General features: G+C 43.0%; 1 protein-coding gene and 1 pseudogene across 3 annotated transcripts in view; both read right to left on the bottom strand.

Moving 5' to 3' along the window:
* The window catches only part of Dnah12 (dynein, axonemal, heavy chain 12), a 154,733-nt gene that overhangs the window by 65,751 nt on the left and 64,066 nt on the right, over positions 1–24,916 (bottom strand). For all 3 annotated transcript variants that reach the window (XR_015639291.1, XM_087587488.1, NM_001419553.1), the window contains 9 exon segments: positions 24,473–24,656; positions 24,198–24,338; positions 20,500–20,583; positions 19,757–19,945; positions 15,600–15,719; positions 11,970–12,158; positions 9,390–9,541; positions 8,249–8,387; positions 7,457–7,623 (listed from right to left, as the gene is read on the bottom strand). Coding sequence is in view for 2 of the 3 variants with exons in the window: in XM_087587488.1 (XP_087443614.1) it covers positions 7,457–7,623; positions 8,249–8,387; positions 9,390–9,541; positions 11,970–12,158; positions 15,600–15,719; positions 19,757–19,945; positions 20,500–20,583; positions 24,198–24,338; positions 24,473–24,656 (1,365 nt within the window). In the remaining variant the exon portion in view is untranslated.
* Ppp1r26-ps1 (protein phosphatase 1, regulatory subunit 26, pseudogene 1) lies at positions 1,782–4,833 on the bottom strand (annotated as a pseudogene).

Raw genomic sequence — 24,916 nt, 5'->3', positions numbered from 1 at the left:
ATTAAAATAAAGACTTCTATTTGTGAAAGTCAGTAAAGAACATAAGGCATAGAACACACACACACACACACACACACACACACACACACACACACACACACTGGGTTTTACTTTGTAGGCCTCCAGCTTCAGCCTCCTGAACTGCTAGGAATACAGATGTGTTTTACCATACTCATCTTAAAGCTAAACATAATATTACCAAAATAATTTATGAAGGCCAGTCTTTTTATTTTGGATAGTACTTGGTTTATTTATTAGAAACACAAAAACCAAAACTGGGTGGGTCCTATATACAAGAATAAGATTTTTTTTCCCCCGAGGGTTAAAAGCACTCTAAAAATTTAAGGTAGGAACGTGGATGACACAAAGTTGTTTCTCTCAGAAACACATGATCAAATATGCACACGGCTTTATCATGCACAGATCCAGATCATATAGGACCACAATGGGCCCACAGATGCTGTACCACATCAAAGCTCCAACATGGCAGACACGGAGGATGGTGGAAATATGTGTCTGCATTTGGGCAAAGAAGTGATTTACAATTCAGACCCAGGTGTGTAAAGTAGAAAACTTACTTCCTTGTTACAATTCCAACAGAATTCAGCCACAAAGTAGACACATAGCAATCTGGTATACTGAGTTACAGAACTCAGGGGAAGACAGGTAGATAATCACAACACAGATGTAATCCTCACATCTGGGATCCAGCACATCCCCAGCCTCCAGCTGCCACAGGCACCTCAGCGCCAAGGTGGTATCACTCTGCCTGACTCCCAGGACCCCCGATGCCTGCAGCCTGGCCTCAGCACTGGCCAAGCCCTTCTTTCCTGGGTAGGAGCAGGGTTGCAGAAAGCCATGCAGACTGCTGGTATTATCAGTGGTCACATACAACTGGGCTTTGAGTCACATACAGCAGGAGCGGGGCGGGAGGGGGGGTTTGTCCTTACTGTTTCCAGGGCTGGGACTCACCATCACAGGTGGCTAAGGTGTTTGGGGAGCAAGCCATCTATCTCACGGCCTCACTACTCACCCATACATACATACATCAAGAATAGGACAGTCAAAATGAATATGTGGAATCACTTTTTAGAGCCATGATTAAAAGCCAGCCTGTAGCTCTCATATGAAGGGGTTTATATGGACATTAGCATCCCCAGCAACTGGATCCTAGATGACCTGGGCTCAGCTGAGCTACAGAGCCAGTAGCCAGATTCCCACACAGACAGGGGTGGTTGGTTAGCCATTTGCTAATTGCTGTGCTTTGGAGTGTTTTCTAATTACAGGCCATGACTACAGCATTCAGAGACAGCGTCTGGCCAGGGACCCCTTGTCCCAGTGGTATCCCAACACACCTCAACCACATTAGCACTTCCAAGGTGGATAGCTGCTATCTCCAGGCCTGAATTTGCACTAGAAATGGTTAACAGTGCCAGCCCCTGTCTCTGACTCTCACAGGGATCTCACAAGTATTTACTCATCTACCATACATGCACTGAGAGCACAGAATTGTAGCTGCAAGACTGAACGACATTTTCAAAAAGTATTTCTTACAACACTTTTAAAATAATTGACAAAAAAAACCTACAGAAAATGATGTACCAGGACACATTCATTAAATAAAAATGTCATTTGAGGTTAGTGTCCATATTTATACAGAGGGACTGCATGGAAGAGACCCAATCTTGCTTTAGGATTCCCTTCTTACACACACACACACACACACACACACACACACACACACACACACACACACAGAGGTATGCATGCACACATATCAGACAGGACATGGACACTGATTCCCATGGCTATGGCAAGAGCCATGACATGCCTATTACAACCTGAGGCCTTTACTGCTCACCGTGGCACTGCCCCCATCCTCCACGGAAGTGTCACTGAATTCACTGGCATCACTACCCAAGGTCTCGTGGTCCTGCTGTTCCCTGCCAACACTGTGCTGACATCTCAGGTCTAGAACTTTGTCCTCAGAGCCAGAATTCCTCCTGTCCTGCTGTCTCAGGGTCCCCTGAGCCTTTGGGCTCAGCCAGTTCAGGTGAAAGCGCCCTCCCCCAAACCCGCACGCATTTCCAACCTCGGCACCCGTTTTGGCACAGCTGGGCACCTGACCCAACACACTTTCTGCTATTGCAGTCTGGGCTCCCTATAGGCCATGGTCTTTGTGAACGTTAGCACTTTTCCTGCTTAGTGGAGAGGCTTTGGCAGAGTCGTTCCCGCTGGTGTTCTTGCATTGGCCCAGGGCAGTGGCCTGCTCAGCACGGAGGGTGCCCCTCCCAGTCTGGCTCAAGAGGCTGGTTGCCGGTGTCTTAGTTCTCTCTGGGCCTCTTCTTCCTTCGGACAACTGAGGGGTGCCGCTGGCTTTTTGGCTCCGTGTGCGCACTCCACGCTGCAACCCCAGAGTTGGCTCTTTCCTACAGGCCATCTCCGGCTTGGCAGGGCCCCCTTGTGGTTCTGTGTTTTGTATAGACTCCTTGGCCTTTTCTGCCAAAAACTTCCTGATCTCCAGCTCAATGCTGTCATCACTGTCCACTGAGCTGTCCTCGGATGTGGGGCTGGAGGCTGAAGGAGGATGGCCACTGGCTTCTGTGTCCTTAGAGGGAGGACCCCGTTCTGGACTTTTCCTCCTTGGCAGAAAGGTGGGGCTTGCATCCTCGGCCCCTGGGCTGTCTTTGTTGTCCCCTCTGCACTTGGGCAGACAGCTTCGTAGGGCCTGCTGTCTGTGGTCCTCCCATTCCCCACACCGGGTCTCTGTGCTGCCAAAACTGACCTTCTTACACAAAGCCCGTGGGTCTCGGCACCTCTTCTTAAACTTCCGCTTAGATCTTAACAAGTCCTTGATGGCCATGTCCGAGTCCGTGTCACTGTCCTGAGAACTGTTCTTATCCTCGGAGCTCTCTTCCTCACTGACCTTCCTGAGGGGCCCGTGGCCTTGTGATAGGTGTATATCACTGAGCCCAGCTGTCCTGGAAGGAACAGGCCGGTCCTTGACTTCAGCCTCTCCTCCTTGGGTCTCTGTGATTTTGCCCTGCCTGACAGGTTCCCACCCATCATGGCCAGGCTGAACCTTCCCCCGGATGTGGCCACCGTCCTGGGCACTTTCTCTACCCTCCTTTATTTTCTTGGTCACTGTAGTGCTGTCCCCACCTCTCCATTTCTGTTTGCAGCCCAGAAGGAGATCTGGTGTTTTAGCAAGAGGGGCCTTGGGGACACCAGGATAGTCAATGGGGCCAAGTGAGGACAGTGGACCCTGAGCAGGCTGAGGACTCCCTACTTGTGCCTTGAGGCCCAAAAACCTCTGGATCTCCTGCTCAATGCTGTCATCACTGTCAGAGTTGCTGCTGTCACTTTCAGAGCGGGGAAGCGTGGGTTGGGGACAGAAGAGTAGGTTCCTGGATGGTGGCCTGTCACTGCCTTCCATGGGGGCTGACAGGGTGGTCTTGGAGATGTCCAGGATTGCTTCTGTACACATCAGTTCGATGGATGTGTGTGCTAGGTGTGAGGCCTGGCGCATAGCTTCACTCTTGGCAGCTGTATGTCTAGGAGGTATGGAGGCTCTTGAATCTGTTAGGAGCTTAGAGAGGGGATCAGGGTTGAGGCCCCCCTGGGTGGTGTCCATAACCTTTGGAACTGCTAGCTTTTTCTTGCTAGGGGGTCTCCTGTGGGCTTCAGGTAAGGCACTTGGCTGGGTACTACCAGGGCTTTCCTCTTTGGGCTGGGCTCTCAGAGGTTGGTCCCCACTGGCCTTCTTCCTGGTTTTCTCTAGCTGGTACAGATGGATGGCCTCCTCAATGCCATCGTCACTGCTGGAGTCCGATGCCTGGTGCACCGGGGCTGAGCTCCTGAGGGCTGAGCTCCTGATGCGCTTGCTGCGCCGGGCAGGCACGCTTCTCTTCGTCCCACCCCTGCTCTGGGCAGCCTCTGGTCTGTGGGCGGCCAGCTTTGTGCTCACTGGCGTCTCAGGCTCCTTGGTGAGCTTAGGCTGTGAGTTTCTCGACTGTGTGCTCACCTTTGTTAGCCCGGGAGGTTTTCGGAAGATGAACTCCTTACCGGTTCCTATCAGAGCTGCCCTGGCTGAGGCTTCTCGGTTTCCTCTAAGTCTGGCGGGGCTCTCATTTGGGTCTGATTTTGTATCCACAGACCCACTGCACTTCGGGAGTTCACGCTGTCTTTTCTCACGAAGAAACTGTTCTATTTCAACTCGGATGCTCTGTTCAAAGGAGTCCTCGCTGCTCATGCTAGCTGGGGAGGTGGAGCCCTGGTCTTCACTGGCTCCCACAGGAACACTGCCTGAGCCAGGAGTGAGCTGTGAGGGACACGGGATGGGCAGGGCACTGCTGTGGGCAGGCTCTGGGACAGAGGGGACCCCCTGGGACACAGGTTCAGAAGCCCCACCCTTTGCCTTCAGGTACTCTTGGATAGCCTCCTCAATGTCCCGGTCCACCGAGTCATCACTGTCAGAAGCCAGCTCTAAGGGACCATGTCTCCCAGCTTCATCTTTCTCCACGGTGCCGCGGTTTGCAACAAGACCACAGGCAGGGAACTCTGGCTGCTCTCTGCACACAGCAGGCTTGGGGGCCAGCCTGATGTCCTGGGACTTCTCTGCATGTCGGCCTCTCTGTGTGACACGCTCATAGGTCACGCCCAGGGCAGCCTTGTCTCTCTGCAGCATGCTGTACCCTTGCACTCACTGAAGCCCTGGAGGTGTTCTCTTTTAGACTCTGAGAAGCAGTCTGGAAAGCAGACTCTCCTGGGCTGACCAAAGGCCTCCTATCTGGATTGGAACTCCACCACTGGAGCAGCGTTCATGAGGACCATCCGAGCAGGCAGGCTGGGTGCTGAGAGGCAGGGTTTATCAGTCAGCCTTTTCCTAGCCAGCTGCCGGGTATAGCTCTTAATTCTTCGAGGCTTCCTCGATGCCCTCTGCCTCCCAGAGATTGCAGAACACCTGCAAGGTTGAAAGTCTCAGGTGCAGGCTGATGTTCCGCAAGGCTTCAGGGATGAGGTCTTCACTGTTTCACTTGCACTTCAAAACATCTTCCACCAGCTTTTAAAATCTGTGAGGGCTGGACATGGTGGTGCACACTTTTAATCCAAGCACTAGGACAGCCTGGTCTATACATAGTGAGTTCCTGGATAGGTAGGACTGTATGGTGAGACCAAATTGTCTGCTCACAGCTTATAACGATGGACCCAGAGCTGGGTTTCTCTGACAGTCTTAATGGTTGTTGGTCCAACTGCCTGGTCAATCTTGGGAGTTGTCATTCTGGGCCAGACCTGAGCCCACTGTCTCTTGAGGAACACAGGGCACAACATGTGCCAGGCAAATACGTGAGGTGCCTCCAGGGGGTCGTGACCTTCTCCCATGACAGCAACCAGCCCCAAGCACCAACCCAATCCCCCCCTCCCACCTCGGCATCGGGGAGGAGGGGAAGCACAGACATAAGTGTGCTTGGCCCTCTCTAATCCAGTGCCCGCAGCCATAGTGGAGTCCCATGGGGACTCAGGGGCCCAGAGGCGCACTGTGGGAGCAACAAGCTGTGAAGGTTAGTCTTAACAATCAAAATCTAGAATTCCCTAGGAGTTGGGCCTTTGAGAATCTCTATGGGAGAGTAACTTAATTGTATTGTGGTTGGAAGACTTGTACACTGTAAGCGGTACCATTTCCTAGGCTGGGGATCCTGAGTTATATAAGGGTAGAGATAGCAAGCTGAGCTGTAGCATGCCTACATTCTCTTCTGACTTAAGACAGACTGTGAATAATTAGTTTTGATGTCCTGGTGTCTTAGTTTGGGTTTTACTACTGTGAAGAGACACCATGACCAAGGCAACTCTTATAAGGACAGCATTTAACTGGGGCTGGCTTACAGGTTCAGAGGTTCAGTTCATTATCATCAAGGTGGGAGCACAGCAGCATCCAGGCAGGCTTGGTGCAGGAGAAGCTGAGAATTCTACATCTTCATCTGAAGGCTGCTAGCAGAATACTGGCTTCCAGGCAGCTAGGATGAGGGTCTTAAAGCCCATACCCACAGTGACACCACTCCAGCAGGGCCATTTCTACTCCAACAAGGCCACACCTCTTAATAGTGCCACTCCCTGGGGCCAAGAATATACAATATACAATATACAAACCATCACACCCGGTGTCTCTCCATCATGGTAAATTGTGACCTGGAAGAGCTAAAATTAGCTCCTTCTCTGTTGTTGCTTTTGGCAGAGTATTTTATCAAAGCAACAGAAGAAAAAGACACTAATTACACTAGTTATTTTTGTAGTTGGTATTTACCTATGCAGTTTGAAATATATCCACATGAATTTTCATACAACTGTTGATAGCAGTTTTAGAATTAATAGTTGTCAAAATCTGAAAGCAATCTGAAGGTGTTCTTCAGCAGGAGAGTGGCTAACACAGTATGGAACATGTACACAAAGGGACAGAAACTCAACACCAAGAAGACATGGAAGAAATTTAAATGTGTGTTACAAAGTGAAAGAAACCAGTCTAGAAATGCCATACATTAACTGATTTCAATGACGTAGTGACTACAATTTAGATCTGGAATGGTCCCCAAAGACCCACAAAGGGAAAGCTTGACAGCCAGCCGAGAAGCAGAACACTGGAGAGATGAGGACCAGTGGGAAGTATTCAGGTCACTGGAGACAGGCTTTGGAGAGGATCGCAGAAACCCAGTCTCTTCTGTTGTGCTTCCCAGTTATAAGATAAGCAGATTTAGTTTCCACAAATTCCCTGCCATGATGTATGGACTTGCCACAAGCCCCAGAACAAGAAGGCCAGCCAGGGTGAGGTGAAACTTGTAAAACTCGTGAGTCAACATGAACTCTTTCTTTTGTAAGTTGATTGTCTCAGGTATTTGTTCGGGCAACTAAACGTTCACTAGCACAGTAATATTATGGGAAGGCTGAACTGTAGAAACACTATAAGGATCATTGGCTGCAGGGGCCTATGAGTGTCAGGGGAAGTGGAAAACAGTGCAGAGCATAAAGCTGTAGAGAATTCTCCAAATTATGGCATCAAAATTATGAATGAGTGTCACCGTACATTTTCTACATTCATAGACCATATTAAACAAAAAGCGAGCTCTATACTAAGAACTCCGACTTACAATGGAGTATCGATTCATGCTTAGGAACTGGGAGGCGCCTGCCATCTGCAGAGAAGGGTGGTGAGCAATGCATTTGTGAGGGCAAAAGATACACGAGAAAAATCTCTGCACTCTCCCAGGATGTATTATGAAGCTGAGACTCAGCTATAAGCAGTTTCACAAGTGTAGAAGAAATCCTTCCACATTTTCTATATATACAATCTGACCAATAATCACTTTCTGTAAATAACTTGGAAAACATCATTTTGCTTTGAAAAACTAAAGTACAGAATGAGCTATGACTTTAGCATGGCTTATTAAAACTTTAAATTATTTACCAATGTCCACAGTCAAAAAACTGGCGTAATAACTCAATAGGAGGTTGGGCTCCATATTTCTCCAGTGAAGGCATATTCATATCATCTATGAACACTACACACTTCTTTCCCATAGGTGGTCCAAATACTCCCTTGCGCCTTTTGTCCAATCTAGCCATAATAATGTTCTAAAAATGTAAAAAGACAGAGGCATAGTTACGTATGACAGTGTGACAGCCTTGCTGTTGTTTCCATTGTCTAAGACAATATCGGAACAGTGTCCACAGCATGGAGTCAGTAAGCATTGTTACGTGTGTGTTCCTTATGAGTTACTCTTACTTGATACTAAATTGTAAACCCAGCATCATTTTAGATGGCATCTGTTGAAACCCTTCTCTGCACTTTGAATTGTTGTGCCTCCCAAGTGCTAGGATTTGGGCGTGTGCATTATTCCAGATATTTTTTTAAAAAGCTTGCTTGTCCATTGTAAAACTGAATACCAAAAGTCTTTACTTAAAAAATTCTACAGTATTGTAACTTTGCAAGACTTTGTAGTTAGGGCAAATCTATTGGCTGGAATCAACAGAAATTGAGCTGGACCAATCCTGTGAGCAGCAAGTGCTCCTAAAAGCCATAGAGAAGAGTATAGAAGGAAGTGACAAATATTAATTAAGTGCTAATATAAAAGTGTTATCTTTTGATTCACAGATTTATAAAGTTTCGTGGTTAACGTGGAGCTTTGAATGCTTTAATATTTATCAGATAAGATAAAGTATAATAACTATAAGCCCAATTTTCTGGCTTTATACTCACCTGAACCTGATTGGCACTGGTCCGTGCGGAGAAATTAACATAGAAAGGAAAGTACTTTCCCTTTTCCAAGTGATTCATTAGCTTATCCTTCACGTACACTGACTTTCCTGTGCCAGTGGGACCCACAAAGAGCAGCGGCCTTTATGGAAACAGTAAGTGACATAGTCCAAAATGGTAGAAAAGCATTTTTATGGAAAGAAACTCAAATACATATTTTAAAAACCTTAAACAGTAGTCAAGTCATTTCTTTCTAATACTCCCCATGCTTACAGCAGTGCATGAGAGACCAGTAAAAGAAGGGCCAAGGAGATGGCTCAGCAGGTAAAAGCACTCGCCATGCAAGCCTGAGGCCACTGCCCTCCTAGCCTGGAGGCACTGAACCCGTATGTAAAATATATAAACTTGTGGTGTGAGTGGGTGCGTGTGTGTGCGCGTGTGCGTGTGTGTGTGCACGTGTGTGTGTGTGTGAGTGGGTGCGTGTGCATGTGTGTGTGTGTGTGCGCGTGCGTGTGCACATGTGTGCACGCTCCTGTCTGTGCACCCTTCTCTGTAAGTGTATATTGATGAGCAGGTAGGCACGGGCATAACATGTATGGAGCTCAGAGATATCTTTGGTGATATCCTAGGCATTTCCTCCTTTTGTTTGAGACAGGGTTCTTCCCTGGAAGTTTGTCTAGGAGCTACAAGAAGCTAGCTGGCCCATATGCCTGTCTGTCTCCCGTCTTGCTATGGCTGTGATTACAAGTGTGCACCATGCTTCTGGCTTTATACCAACCTGAACTCACTGTTTTTTATATGGAGTTTGGTTCCACATGCTTATGAAATAAGGATTTTCCTGACCGAGCCATGTCCTACCCAAAAGTATAAAGCTTTTCAATAATAACACTGCAAGTGAGTTTGGGTGACTTAAGAGGCAATGTACTATCGTTCTGTTAAAATCTTGGAGTAATAAAAAAAAAAAGCTGAATTCTAGGTTCTCCAATAACACTAGATGTCATTTAAAACATGTTAATTAGCTCCCAGACACTGTCTCAGCTGCCTGAAACTCGGTGACCATGACTTCAAAGTTTGCTCTAAAACAGGCTGACGTTTTATTAGAAAGGCACTGTTACATTTAGAACTCATGTTTAGAGTTTCTTACTTTGCATGGGAAATGCACAAATCCATTAGGAAAGTATATCTAATCGTGTCCATTGTAGGGACTATAATATCTTGAATCTTGGTACGTCTGTCTTCTATATCAGAACTTTTAATTAAGTCATTCCAATGGATCCAGCGACCTCGGTTTCTTAACTAGAAGAGAATATGTTTTGAATACTGTAACTGTACACTTGTTACATCTGAAAGAATCTTTCCAACATTTAGACCATTTGCTATCTAAAGCTTGAGCCTTAGATAAAACTTGGCATCTATAGCACACAATGAGTTTTTATCAATTGACGAGGAAAAGTTAACTTAGTTGAAAGATGGGGAAAGGAAAAAACGTGTAGTTTGTAGAGGGATAGATCCAAATGGGCAACAGGCAGCTGCTCAGTAAAAACCTGCAGCTTGAGACAACATGGAGAGGACATACACTCATAACCAGAGCCGATGTTCCTGGATCATTAGCACTGGAAAAGGGACTTACTGTGGCTTTGAAAAGTTAAGTTTTATCAGAAATCCTAAATCAGGGAGAGATGGCTCAGCAGATAAGACCTCTGGCTGTTCTCCCAGAGGACCCAGATTCATTTTTCAGAGCTCATCCGTTGGCTCACAACTGTAACTCCACTTCCAGGGTATCTGTTGCTCTCCCTTTACTTCTGCAGACACCAGGCACGCACACAGCACGTACACATTCGTCAGGCAAAACGCCAGTACACATAAAAACTTTAAAATATCGTAAATGAACCCTCAAATTAAAAACGTTAGTGTTTTCCTCCTTTATAATGAAGTATCATAAGCCATATAAAATATAAGTAATATCTTAAGTCACAAAGCAGATTAATAGATAAGCATGAATCTACTACTCAATTAATACAATTTTAATGATAATTCAAAGAATATAAATATCAGTCTATCACAATTCAAAGAATTTAAATATCAGTTTATCATAAACTCAACAAACCTAATTTTGTGTCCTGTAGGTTTTGAGATAGCCCTGCTATGTAGACCAGGCTGGCCTTGAACTCAGAGATCCACCTGACTCTGTCTTCTGAGTGCTGGGACAAAAGGCATGCACCACAATGGCTGGCTGAATTTATATCCTCTTACTACCTAATCATCCCTAAATGCCTTTAATATGGTCTTTTGCATACACTGAGTATTTCAAAGTCATCCTAGTGTAACAAGTACAACTTGCTAGATTTTGGTTTGTATCTTTCATGTTTTTTGAAGTTTTAAATGAACAGCACTCTAAGTAAAAATAAAACATCATTTGAGAACTCTGTGTTTGTTTGCCATTTTGTTTCTTTGATCTAGGCTGCTGTTCAGCTAAGATAATCAGCAGACTAAATTAACAAGGAAAGTCTTGAGGTTCTTTTGAACTACCGGCTGAATGTGCTGCTATCTGCATGTTTTTTCTGCTATCTGCATGTCAGTAACAGCTTCAACTGTTATTTGTCTCTCCTGAAAGTCTTCTCTTCCCCCTGTCGATTCCCAGGTCACCTATCAAATTATAAGAGTTAATTCCTGGCAAAGCAGTAGGTGTCTAGCACCTGCTCCTGGGTTATAGCCGGCGCTAAGGATTTATTTCTGGTGTTCTATCAGGCGCCACGACATGCATGTGGAGATCCGAGGACAGTCCTGGGGAATCCATCCTGGACTTCCTCTGTGGGACACACAGGGCAGAACTCAGATATTCAAGCTTGTGTGCCAAGTGGTTTTACTCATTGGCTTCTCATTGGCCGCCTAGTAACTCATTAAAAAAAAAAAAAACCTTTTAGAGTCATACTAAAGTTTTAGAAACATGTATTTTTGAGTTAAAAGTTTTATTAATTCAAGAAAATGATACCAGGTGTGGTGCATGCAGGTAGATCTCTGAGTTTAAGGCCAGCCTGGTCTACCAAGTGAGCTCCAGGATAGCCAGGGCTACACAGAGAAACTCAGTCTCGAATAACAAAACAATATACGTTAAGAAAACGAATAGTTCTCCACTTCCACTTTCTCTTTCTCAGTGGCAATTACCTATTTAAACTGGATTTTGATATTTACTTTCAGTTTTTAGAAAACATGCTTGTGCTACTGAAACATTTGCTGTTTAGAGATTATTTCGCTGACTTTCTACTAGGACTAATCAAGACAAACTTTCCGATCAAATTCTTAAAATTCTGTGTTTGCAGGTGAACGAGTTAGTTCTCCACTGCTGGCTGGGTTTGAGTTCTGCCTCCAGATTTCTTTAATTTAGGTAGGATTATAACCGAGGTTCTACTTAAATCTTATGCTTGTAAAATTTAATTTGCATGAGTAAGATGACAGGTGAAATGTTTTCTGTTTGAAAGAAGGCTTTGATGAATTCTTTTGGAGTGGAAAAGTGCTCTAAAATTGCACACAGCATCATAAAATACAAGTACGAGTTCTACAAGGAGACGTAAGGAGACGGGACTAAGCGTCTCTCCATGAGAGTCCTAACCCTCTGATGAAATCCCAGATGCTGGGCATGCAGGCGCTGTGCATGCTGGCGCTGTGCAAGTCGGCCCAGACTTTCGTGGTTCACATTTCATCTTAATACATATTTAGGTCATACCTCATACATGTAGTCGTAGACCAGGCCCTTTTCATCAAATGGGCATTCCCATTTATTGATGAAGACTGGCATTGGGGCTTTGTCATTTTTTCCTGTTACAAGTGACCGTAGGAAATTATCAAAAGCAAGACGACCATCTGTATCACAACTTGCTCCAACTGACCAAATCAAAGAGAATACAAAGGTGGCCTGTTGGTGGAAAAGATTATAGCAATTACTTTTCAAAGAACATTTAGGAGAAACAGCTAAAATTTAATATATTAAGACCTGTTTAAAGTACTTGACAAGGTCATGCAGAGACAAAAAAAAAATAGAACTGAGTATAGATAAGTCTTATAAAGAACTGTTTCTTTGGCAATAGTGCTAGAAAACTTAAATGCCTACACAAATGGCCTAGGGACATTTATTTAATTTATCCTCAAATAAATTTCTACTAGTGACAATGACGTATGCATAAAATATTTGTTACACTACTATTTCTTCAACAGGCATTCTGGTTACTTAGAGTATGCTACACACACTCTATAATGTATATACAGCTCTAAAAAATGATGTAGCTATCATGCTGACATGGAAAAATCAAGATACACAGCAAGTAAGGTGCAAATTAGTAAATATAATAAATTGGCACATATAAAGTACACACACAGGAAAGACTATATATGTAAAATGTCATTACAGGGCTATGCGAGGCTCTAACAATAGTTGCCTTGAGGGTGGCTGGAGGACTGCTTTGACTGGAAAATAGCCCTTTTGCCTTGTATTCAATGTATATGTTAAAAAAAATCTGGCTAAAAAATTATCCTCAAATTTTCATTCATGGATTCATCTACATAAGTCATAAAATGATTCTGAACCATTGTTGGGGGTTCAGGTTTATCAAGAGAACAAAAACTTTCTGGAGGTACAGAAATTTATATATAGACAGACTATTCCTGGAATAATTATATAAAAGCAAACAATGATAATGTAGAAGAATGTGAAAAGAAAATTCTGAAAAAGACAACTCCAAACATAAGGAGAAAAGGGATAAACCAACCTGACATAACACATTGGTGAAGGGTGAAAGGAGAGAAGGCAGGCAGAAAGCAGGAGGTTAGATTTGGCTGGAAGTCGGGGACAGGAAATGTCTGAGACAGAGTTCTAGAGTTAAAAAATCATATTACATTTTAGTTATAGTTATCTTTTTGCATATAAGTGTGTGTGTGTGTGTGTGTGTGTGTGCGCGCGCTACAGGAAACAACTTCCTGAACAAAACACCAATGGCTCAGGGTCTAAGATCAACAACTGATACATGGCACCTCATGAAACTGAAAAGCTTCTGTAAGGCAAAAGACAATGTCAATAGGACAAAGGGGCAGCCTGCAGATTGGGAAAGGATCTTCACCAACCCTTTATCTGGCAGAGGACTAATATCCAAGATATACAAAGAACTCAAGAAGATAGACTCAACAAATGGCCCAATTTAAAAAATGGGGTTCAGAATTAAACAGTGAATTCTCAACAGAGGAATCTCAAATGGCTGAGAAACACTTAAAGGGATGTTCAATGTCCTTAGTCATAAGGGAAATGCAAATCAAAACAACCCTAAGATTCCACCTTATACCAATCATAATGGCTAAGATCAAAAACTCAAGCAACAGCAGATGCTGGCAAAGATGTGGGGAAAGGAGAAATACTCTTCCATGGCTGGTGGGATTGCAAACTGGTATCTGGCAGTTTCTCAGAAAATTTGAAATAGTTCTACCTGAAGACTCAGCTATACTGCTCCTAGGTATATACTCAAAAGATGCTCCACCATACCACAAAGACGTGTGCTCCACTCACCATGTTCATAGCAGTCTTATTTGTAATAGCCAGAAACTGGAAACAACCTAGATATCTCTCAACCGAAGAGTGGATACAGAAAATGTGGTTCATTTACGCATGAATACTATTCAACTATTAAAAACAAGGACATAATAAATTTTGCAGGCAAATGAATGGAACTAGAAAATATCATCCCGAGTGAGGTAACCCAGACCCTAAAGGACTCACTGATATGTGGATATTAGCCATAAAGTACAGGATATCCATGAAACACCCCACAGACTCAAAGTAGTTCAAGAAGAAGGAAGACCCAGTCAAAGATGCTTGAATCACCCTTGGGGGAGGGACAAAACAGTCATAGGAGGCAGAGGAAGGAAGGGAACTGGTGGGAGAGGGGAGGGGTGTAGAAACAGGTATGGGGAAAGACAGGAGCGAGGGCCGGAAGGCCAAGAGAATGAATTGAAATCTGAAGCTGCCAGGGGCCAGGCATGGGGGATAGGGATCTCGGGAAAGTCCCAGAGACCTGGGATGGGGGAGGCTCCCAGGAGTCAATGTGGATGACCTCAGCCGAGACGCCTAACAGTGGGGACATGGAACCTGGAGAGGCCACCTCCTGTAGCCAGGGAAGACCCCCTAGTGGAGGGAAAAGGATACCCCCCCCACAAAACTTTCAATTCAAAATGTGTCCTGTCTAAAGGAAATGTAGGGACCAAGATGGAGCCAAGACTGAGGGAATGGTAAACCAGTAACTGTCCCAGCCTGAAACCCATCCCATGCGCAGGCACTAACCCCGACACGATTACTGATACCCCATTGTGCTTGCAGACAGGAGCTAGCATGGCTGTCCTCTGAGAGGCTCTACCCAGCAGCTGACTGAGACAGACGCCGACGCCCACAGCCAAACACTGGATGGAGGCTGTGTGCTCTCATGGAAGAGTTGGGCGAAGGAACTGAAGCCCTGAAAGGGATGGAAACCCCACAGGAGGACAACAGAGTCAGCTGACCTGGACCCTGGGAGCCCTCAGGGACTGAGACGCCAGCCAGAGAGCACACGAGGGATAGAACGAGGCCTGATTTGCAACTCAGTATCCATGTGGGCCTCCCAGCAACTGGAGCAGGGGCTCTCTCTTAGGCTGTAGCCCGACTGAGGTGTCCATTCCCCAACAGGGCTCCCTTGTCTGGCCTCAGTGGGAGAGGATGCACCGGGTTCGGGGGATACTCAGGGGGGCCACACTGTCTCAGAGAAGAGGGGGAGGGGGAGATGGAGGGAGGACAGAGTTTGGTATGTAAATTAATTAATTAATTTTTTAAAAGATGTGGAACTAAAGCAAAACAATTTTTTCTCTCTCCTTGGTAGCTTCTGTGCAGTACTGCCATTGTCTTTGGTCTTCTTTGAACTCCAGGCATTAACTAACAAAGACTACTGCTGCTGTGTCCTAAAGAATTCTCCATGGGGTCTGCTGGTATCCACCTATCTGGTTGGATATCTTCCCCCAGTCTTTCATGGGTAGTTTCTAGGCTGCCTATATTTCTGCTTAGCACTAAGACAAAAATAAATTACCCCAAAGCAAGTGAGTTTAATCCTGTGCCACCTCATCAAGGACAGCCCCCATACGGCATTTCGTAAAGAATAGCACAGTTTGATCCACTCTGGCATTCTTTACTTTCTTTAGACTCAGAATACCAGCTGGGCCAACCTAGTGCCCTCAGCTGCTCTTTAGCGATCATCAGAACCTGCTCTGGGTCTTTCTGCACACAAACATTATTTTCTATAACCATACTTTATTTTGTGTTTAAAACTACTTGAAATATAAAACCAACCATAATCCAGACACGGATGTGCTTGCTACTGGGATCATTTTCCACCACAGTACAGAGCAGGATTTCAATGAGGCGCGTGAGTGCCACAACCGCATTGATGTTACCTGTAGGGATCAATTCCTGCAAAGGGAAAATAATGAAATGTTTTTAAAGTTTTTCCATCTTACTTGGAGGAGAAATGAACAAAAGTATTTCACTTAATAAAAATAAATAAGAACATATACAGTATTGATATGTTTTTAATGACATCTAAACTTACAGAAAATAAACTGTGGGCACAATAAAAACATTTCTCAAAGATTTTGAGTTTGGTTTAGTGTATAACAAAGTTGTACATGATGTATTCGTATCCTCAGTCCTCTGACAAATGGTAACATGGTATACGAGAGAATAAATGATGTTCTAAGAGTAGCAGAAATGAAGCCTCTTAGAGCCATCCATTCAGTTATTTATTCTATTGATGAAAGACTAATCATATACTTAGTCATAGAGCAAGCTGGGAGAAGTAGACATAAGAGACTCGGTCCCTGAAAAGGAATGACTCTAAGACAAAACAGGAAAAGCTTAAGTGGGATAATTATATAAAGGAGCCGGTCTCAGAAGAGATATGTTGCTGTAGCACTTGGGATAGAAATAGGCCCAGAAATTAGTTTCAGGGAACCTGAGAAAAGAGAAGCAGCAGCAGCTGAACTGAATGTTCAAGGTAAATAAGGGTTAAGTAAATAGAGTTGGGTGGGATGTGTAAGGCAGGATATGTCGATACAGACTCCTCAGGAGATCCTGCAGGATGTGAAGGCAGGTGAAGATGTGGGCTGCAGTGCGTTCATTTTAGAAAGAAACCTCCAAAGGATGACTGTAAGGTAGGGAATAAGCAGGACGGGTGAGCACTTAGTCTTCACTCTCATTGTAAGATGTAGACTGCACCAGAGCAATGCTCTCCTGACGATTCAGGCAGGGGATGAGGTCAGAACTGAGGCTACTCTACAGGAAAGGCTGAGGTGAGGAGATGGTTGGAGAACAATGGAAAGACACATAAAACCATCACCAGGGAGAAAATAAACCACGTGCACTTTAGAACTGGCCACGTATAGAAATCCTGACAGCTGTGAAAAGAGAATCCATCACCTCACCTGTTACCTGCAAAGATGGAGTTATTTTGCATTATTTATTTCTATAGTATTAGAGATTTAAAACTGAAATACTGCTAAGAACTTTTATTTTCTCTATGAAGTCACCATAAATAATCTTTGTAATCTTAACTGTCTAGTTTGGTAAATTCCATAGCTTTTCTCTTTTTAAAACCATATTTTAAGATGAGAAGCTATTGAGTATCTTTCTGTATCCAGTATATTATTTTAAATCTGGCTAAGTGTGTTCACTATTGCGGAATGCTGGTCTTTCAAGACTCTTCTATATTATAATACCAAGAATTTATGATGAAAGATCTATGAAGATGTGGTTGAGAATCTGGAGATGAGGACATCATTATGTACTATCCAACTGGTAGGAAATCCTAGACCCCAAGTGCCACAGAGAAATGCCATAGAGAGAAGGCATGAGAAGCTGGAAGGAGGGATTGGAGTTATGTAGCCATGAGCCACAGAACTGGAGCCACCAGAAGACTTTTTTCTTAGTATTTCCAAGGAAGCACAGCTCTGCCAACACCTTGATGCCAGTCTCTAATCTCCAGAACCACGACAAAGTAAGGTTCTGTTATTTAAGACTCCACATTTGGGGTTGGGGATTTAGCTCAGTGGTAGAGCGCTTGCCTAGGAAGCGCAAGGCCCTGGGTTCGGTCCCCAGCTCCGAAAAAAAGAACCAAAAAAAAAAAAAAAAAAAAGACTCCACATTTGTAGTAATTTGTTTTGAAAGCCTTAATAAAATAGCACAGCATAAAGAGAGTTTGTAAAATACCAAACATTCATGTGAGTGTATAAAGACATGTGTTTAAGATATTTTAAAATCTATGTATGCTATAGTACGTGTTGCTAGTATCTGAGTGTAGATGAGCATCAGAACCCCTGGGGCTGGAGTTATAAACAGTTGTGAGCCACTCAATATGGCTGCTGGGAACTGAATGTAGGTCCTCTATAAGAGCAGTGTGTATTCTTGACCACTGAGCATCTCTCTAGCACCTAAACATTTTATAAAATATAGGAAGGATCATCCTTCTGGTCTATACCTCCACCAGAACAGAACATACGCCAAATACACATGCCTGCTCCCTACCCCACAGTCTACCTGACTCCCATGAGGTCTGCCATAACCAGGAACACAAGTGAGGTGGAAGACAGAATCTCAGGCATAGAAGATGCCATAGAAGATAAGATACCAAGCAAATGGTCCCCAAGAAACCAGCTGGAGTAGCCATATTCTAATATCCAATAAAATACTTTCAACCAAAAGTTATCAAAAGAGATGGGGAAGGACACTTCATACTCATAAAAGAAAAAATCCACCAAGAGGAACTCTCAATTCTGAACATCTATGCCCCAAATGCAGGGGCGCCCACATTTAGAAAAGAAACATTACTAAAGGTCAAAACACACATCGAACCTCACACAATAATAGTAGGAGATTTCAACACCCCACTCTCATCAATGGATAGATAATGGAAACAGAAATTAAACAGAGATGTAGAGAAACTAACAGAAGTTATGAACCAAATGTATTTAACAAATATCTACAGAACATTTCACCCTAAGACAAAAGAATATATCTTCTTCTTAGAACCTCATGGTACCTGTCCAAAATTGACCATATAATCAGTCTTGTATCAACAGATACAAGAAAATTGAAATTATCCTGTGCATTCTATCAGATCACTACAGACTAAGGCTGGTCTTCAATAAAAACAAAAGCAATAGAAAGCCAATATACTTATGGAAGCTGAACAATTCTCTACTCAATGATAACTTGGTCAGACAAGAAATAAAGAAATTAAAGACTTTCTAGAATTTAACGAAAATGAAGGCACAGCATACCCAAACTTATGGGACACGATGAAAGCAGTGCTGAGAGGAAACTCATAGCACTGAGTGCCTGCATAGAAACATTGGGGAGATCCTACAACAGCAACTTAACAGCACACCCGAGACCTCTAGAACAAAAAGAATCAAACACACCCAGGAGGAGTAGACTGTAGGAAACAACCAAACTCGGCTGAAAGCAACCAATTAGAAACAAAGAGAACACTACAAAGAATCAATAAAATTAAGAGCTGTTTCTTTGAGAAAACCAACAAGATAGATAAACCCTTAGCCAAACTAAAGGGCACAGAGTCAGAATCCTAGTTAACAAAATCAGAAATGAAAAGGGAGACATAACAGAAACTGACGAAAATAAAAAAAAAAATTACCACATCTTACTACAAAAGCCAACCACTGGATTGAAGTCAGGGATCCCTACTGAAAAGTTTGGGGGAAGGACTGAAGGAGCTGAAGGGGATGGCAACCCCATAGGAAGAACAACAGTACAACTAACCTGGAGCTCTGAGAGCTCCCAGAGACTAAACCACCAACCAAAGAGCACACATGGGCAGGTCTGTGGCCTGGCACATCTGTAGCGGAGGGCTGCCTTGTCTGTCCTCAGTGGGAGAAGATACACCTAATCCTATAGAGGCTTGATGCCCCAGGGAAGGGGGATACTGGGAGTGTGTGTGAAGGGGGTCAGAGGGGAGTATTCTCCCAGAGGCAAAGGGGAGGTAGATGAAATGGAAATTCTGGGAGGAGGGAACAACATTTGGAAATAAAAATATAATAAATAAAATAATTAAAAATGTATAGAAGTATTTGGGATTTTTTAAAGGTCTAGAAACTATGATTTAATACAAATATTCTAGCTAAATTTTAGCTTTTAAGATATTTGTAATTTAAGCATTATAAAAGCAAAGAAGGCTGGGTATGTAAGGAAGATGCTTATGACCTGGAGTTTGGGAGGTGGAGGCAGGAGGATCAGAAGGTCAAGTTCTTCCTCAGTTACATAGTGGGTTCAAGGCCAAAGTAAATGAACAAACAAATAGTAAATAAGTAAATACATAAAAAACAAAGATAAAGAAAAACTGACTTTGTTCATTCCAGCATTGTGACTGTAAATTTAATTGAGTAGTACAGAATCTTCAGAAAATAGAGTCAGACAGAGAATTACTGTGCTGTTACCTTGCATTTCTTCCTGCGAAACTCTAGAGAAGGCTGCACTAGCCAGTTAAAAAGTTCTTTCAGCAGATTCTGATGTTCTAGTTCATTTAGAGGCTCTTTCAGTGAGTTCAACCATGAAGCCACAATTGGTTCCCATCCTAACTGTGAAGGCTCCAAATAAATCATGCCGCAGCGACTCACGGTGGCTGGCTGCAGAAGAAGCACACATTTCCTTTTTCCATTTGCAAAAAGGATTGCTTTTCCATGAGTGGTCCCTGACCAGTATAGCGAATACTTCCACATCCTTTCAGGATGTCGGTTATACGTGCCTGTTTTTATACTCTAAAACACGCTACGTGTTTCCAGTACACAAAACTATTTCTCGTCAGGTCCCTAGGCATCTTGTACCTATTCGTGTTTAGACATCTTCCGATCATGATTTGAAATAACCAATCCTAACTAATCTCCCTGAAGAAGTCTTGAGTCTTCTGCAAAACTAGGTCCAGCAAAACATCTTCTGATGTCTTCCTGTTGCCATGGCTCCCATGGATACTCAGCCCCCGCCCCATGCTCTGAGGGCACTTACATGTAACTGTGTGTTCATTTATTCATTAGCATGTGCTCCTCCTCCTTAAACATACACCATCCTAGTCATCTGTCTATCCAGTGCTAAGTCCGTCTTAGGACACAAAATAAAATACTTTGATTCAATAAATGAATAAACAAACTATAAACTGAATATTATATATATATTACGAACTTACCGAAGCCTGTGAAAGGTCCATTGTTTCAAAGATGAGGCTCATTTGAGGGGACATTTGAATGATTTCTCCGCTCATAAGGCAAAGCTAAAGGCAAATATTTTTCAAATATTTTAAAATTTAGATAGAATTGATTTGTTTACAGATAAAAGATGTGTTGAGATATAAAGGCATGAATGGATGGAAGCCAGAAAAAATCCTAGTCTAGCCCTGTGTTTATGATGCCTCCTTAACTTCTTTAATCTAAAACATTTCCTGTTCTATCAAATATGTTCAAAACTTGAATTTACCAATTACATCCTATCTCTCAAATTCTTTTCTTTTCCAGCATCATCATCATCATCATCATCATCATCATCATCATTAAAACTACCTTATCTCAAGTTCCTTGGCTTAGAGATCATTACATTTAATACTATTAGTGACTATTATTATCGACTATTCTTATAACAAATTAATTTCACTACAAAGTCTCAACCACCCCCCTTTCTCTCTTGTTTCCTCTCTGCTCCTATAATCTTCATTCTAGACTCGTGTTTACTCTGTTTAGTCATATGCCAACAATGAAGCAGCTAACGTTTCTGGATTCAGCTCTTTAGGTATAAAATAGAGTGGCAAAGAGTTGTATTGCATAATACGACAGCTGCTAGCTGTACAGGGCTATTCGGATTTAACTTACCAATGTAAAATTAAACACAGTTCCATTCTTCCAACACCTTTGTTTCCTTGCTGCACAAGATGAAGCAAGGGCCTTATTCATGCATACCAGCCAGCACCCTACTTCGAAGCTATCTCCCTACCCCAAGTTCCGTTCTTCAACTACACTAAGCAATTCTGCAAATGTGTTGACAAGCCACAAGTGACTGAATGATGTCTACCTTAACAGTGCAGAGTTTCCAGAATTGTAGAAAGTACCACTTGAGAGAAGTAATCCAGAATACTTTTAAATGTGTATCGGATGACACTGTGAACACTGTTCTACTTGCTCTGGAGTTAGGAAGTCACACCAGCATCACCCTCACTCTGCTGCGCTGCCACTATCAAACGCCGACCGTGGCAAGCCTTGCTTTTGCTGCCGCCTGCTAGGCCTGGAGGATTTTCTCACCAAAGTACTCCATTCCTGGCCCAATTTCAGACTGGGCCAGTGTTCATGAGGTAAGCGTTTCAGAGGAATAGCATCTTATGGTCCTAACCATCCTGTCTTCACTTATTTTGACTTACTCTGCTCCAGACATTCATTCCATATATCTGGAAATTTATCTCTGCGGGAAAAAAACCCTACGTAGTTCTGAACGATTTGATTCAAGCATCTTAGCTCTGCCCACAGCTCCATCCAGTTCTCTTGCCCGTTAACATCAGATACTCCTTCTTTCCTGTTATTAGAGAAGGGATACATTCCTCCTAATGTATCCTGATTCTGGGTCTCACTCCCTCTTGCCTCATCTTGCTGAGGAATGTCTTCTCACAGCTGCTTTTACTTCCTTCCTTCGGTAAGTTCTGCTGTGCGCGCAGTGCTTCTACTATGCGCATGCCGTTAGCTTTAGAGTCTGGGTGCATTTTCAGGATCACACCATTCCTCCACCTATGCCCAGGCTGCTTGTGTGTAGCGAATATTTAGCAAAGACAGCCTTTGGTAGAATGGAGTGATTCTAGCCTTTTAAATTAACCCGGTCCTCAGTGCTACCTACATATGCTTCTGTGCTCAGTAAGCCAGAAGCTCTCAGCCTTCCTAATGCTGCAGTCCTCTAACACAGCACCTCATGCTGTGGTGCCCTCAACCATAAAGTTATTTTGTTGCTACTGTTATGATGCTATGTAATACAGATTTCTGATAGGCAGGATCTCTGATAAGTGACCCCAAAGGGGCCTCAAGTTGAACCCACAGCTTGAGAAGCACCGCTAAGCAGATCTACTTCCCAGCTTTCACCATGGCTAATTAAAATGGCTTCGTTTCTTCTGAAAAGAACTGAGGCTCACCACTTCATGAACACAAGTCAGTACAAGGACTGTATTTTATTTGTCACCACCAACTCTGTGTAGCCAAACTGTGTATCAGATGACACTCCCTGCATCTGATGTGAGAGCAGCCTTCTGTGTGAGTTTAAATTCTTACATTTCATTCTGCGGATTAAGCCTCCTTTCTGAATCATCAACACCTGTCTGTTTACTTTTCTCTCTCACTGCGATCAATACTACTGAATGACAACTATGACCACAATGATAAAGTGTTTAAACATACATTTGGGTACTAATTAAATGAACTCACTATTTAGTAAGATAGTCTTTTCATGTATTTATTTAAAAAATCTTGGGTGGGGGAAATGGCCCAATGGTAGAGTTCTTGCTCAAACATCTGCCCAAGGATTCAGTCCTTAATGCTACAAACTAAGTACGGAAATAAACGGAGACATCACAGAGTAGATACTAATACAGACATAAAAGAGAATAAGGAATAAAGTAGAAAACAGCACAGACACCTTATGTACATAGATCAAAACAGGAGAGAACTAAAGAATGAGTCCACTAACATGAACTTCAAAATGCGCTAAAACCAGTTATTACTTATTAAGTGATGACTTCTAGAAAATATACTGACTTGTAAGGTACATGAGAAACCTTTGGGTGCAGAGAATTTTCCGCATCTTTATTTTGGTAACAGCTGTGAAAATGTTCAAATCCACTAAAATCATAGCATTCAGGTTCTGGAATTTTATGTCCACTTATTCTCAATTAAAAGAACCATTATAAGACTTCCACTGTCAAGTTCTTTTGTATACCTCTCATGTCCCAGGGTAGAATTATACAGATAAACACTAAAGTAGTATTTAATGTTTTTTTAAAAAAAGAAATGAGACTTTATGTTCTTCTCACTTCTATAAACGTCTATCTGAAATTATTGGGTTGAAGTAACTTGAATTACTCTTTTTCATGTGTCTGAGGTTTATGGTCACATGAGCATCTGTCACCCCAGTGCACAGTGACAGTGAGTGAGCAGCAGATCAGGCGGGTGCTGGAAATTGAACACTGATCCTGAGTCCTCAGTCCTCTAAAGAGTTGCCAGTGTTCTTAACAGCTAAGCAATCTCCCCAGCCCAACTTAATCTTTTAGTAGATTACTATGGTGGTTTGATTAAGAATGGCTCCCATACGCTCATATATTTCAATGCTCACTTACATATATTTGAATGACTGTGTCACCAGGCTCTATTTGAAACGATTAAAAGGGTTAAGTGTGGCCTTGTTGGAGGAAGTGTGTCACTAGATGTGGGCTTTGAGATTTAAAACCCCACGTCAAGCACAGAGTGTATCTCTCCTCCCCACTCCCCTCAAGGATCACTGTGCAGTTCTCAGCTATGGCTCCAGTGCCTGCCCACCTCCACTCTCTCTGTCACAATGATAATGGTCCAGCCCTCTGAAACTGTAAGCAAGACCCCAATCAAATGCATTCTTTTCTAAGAGCTGCCTTGGTCCTGTTGTCCCTTCCCAGCAATAGAACAGGGACTAGCACAATTACCTTGTTAACACAGTAGCTTTAATATAACACGCATGTATTCCATGAAAAACAGAAGACTATGGCATAATCTTTGCTGAGAAGATAATTAATAAACATATTCAGTTTTTATACACTTTAGTTTAAATATCTAATCTTACAATGGCTTAGTTTTATGTGAACAAGCTGTGCTTTAAGTAATAGCGATTTACCTTTTTGTTATCATCCAGTACTGTATTCATGCTCTCTATCCACAGAGTATCAATGGGGCCATCGAACACAACCCATTTCCGGTCAGGTGATTCCGCTAAGGCAAATTCTCTAAACGTGTTTGCCACGATACCATCCGTCCACTGAGGAGACAGAGGAAAAGCTGAAAGGCTTCCTTCACAAAATAAATTGGATTTACCTCTTTTAAACATAGAAATACTTCTAACTACTTGCTTTAAGATGCACTGTTTATAGAAAAGGTTAGCTTGTAGATTACCTCATGAGACACTGGGTCAAACTGCCCAAAAAGTTGGCCCATAGTAATTGATTTGGGGTTTACAGTCCTATACATGACCTTTTCTTCGTCTCCATAGTTGCGTTCATTCATAAGAGTTAAAGTGTCAGCCAGAATATGCAGCACTTCTGTCTTAGCAGCAAAAGGCTCTCCTACCAACATGAAACTATGAGAGAGAATTATACAGGCAGATGGTAAAAATATGACCAACCAAATTATTTGTATCCACATAGAAAACATCGCTCTGTGGTAATCCCCATATATATTTTTTTTTTAATTTCTAAAATGTTTCCCCAGATATGATGAAAATATGTCTAACTTCTAAACTGATCAAGTCTACACTAAATTTTCCACATTCATAACCCTCAAAGATGGCATATAGTAGAATCTCTCAAAATGACAGTAAAATTTTATTATCTCTATATT

The sequence above is a fragment of the Rattus norvegicus genome, chromosome 16 (assembly GCF_021556685.1).
Source record: "Rattus norvegicus strain SHRSP/BbbUtx chromosome 16, alternate assembly SHRSP_T2T, whole genome shotgun sequence".
NCBI classification, from domain to species: Eukaryota; Metazoa; Chordata; class Mammalia; order Rodentia; family Muridae; genus Rattus; species Rattus norvegicus.
The sequence above is the reverse complement of the archived record's forward strand: the minus strand, read 5'-3'. Positions and strand labels throughout refer to the sequence as shown.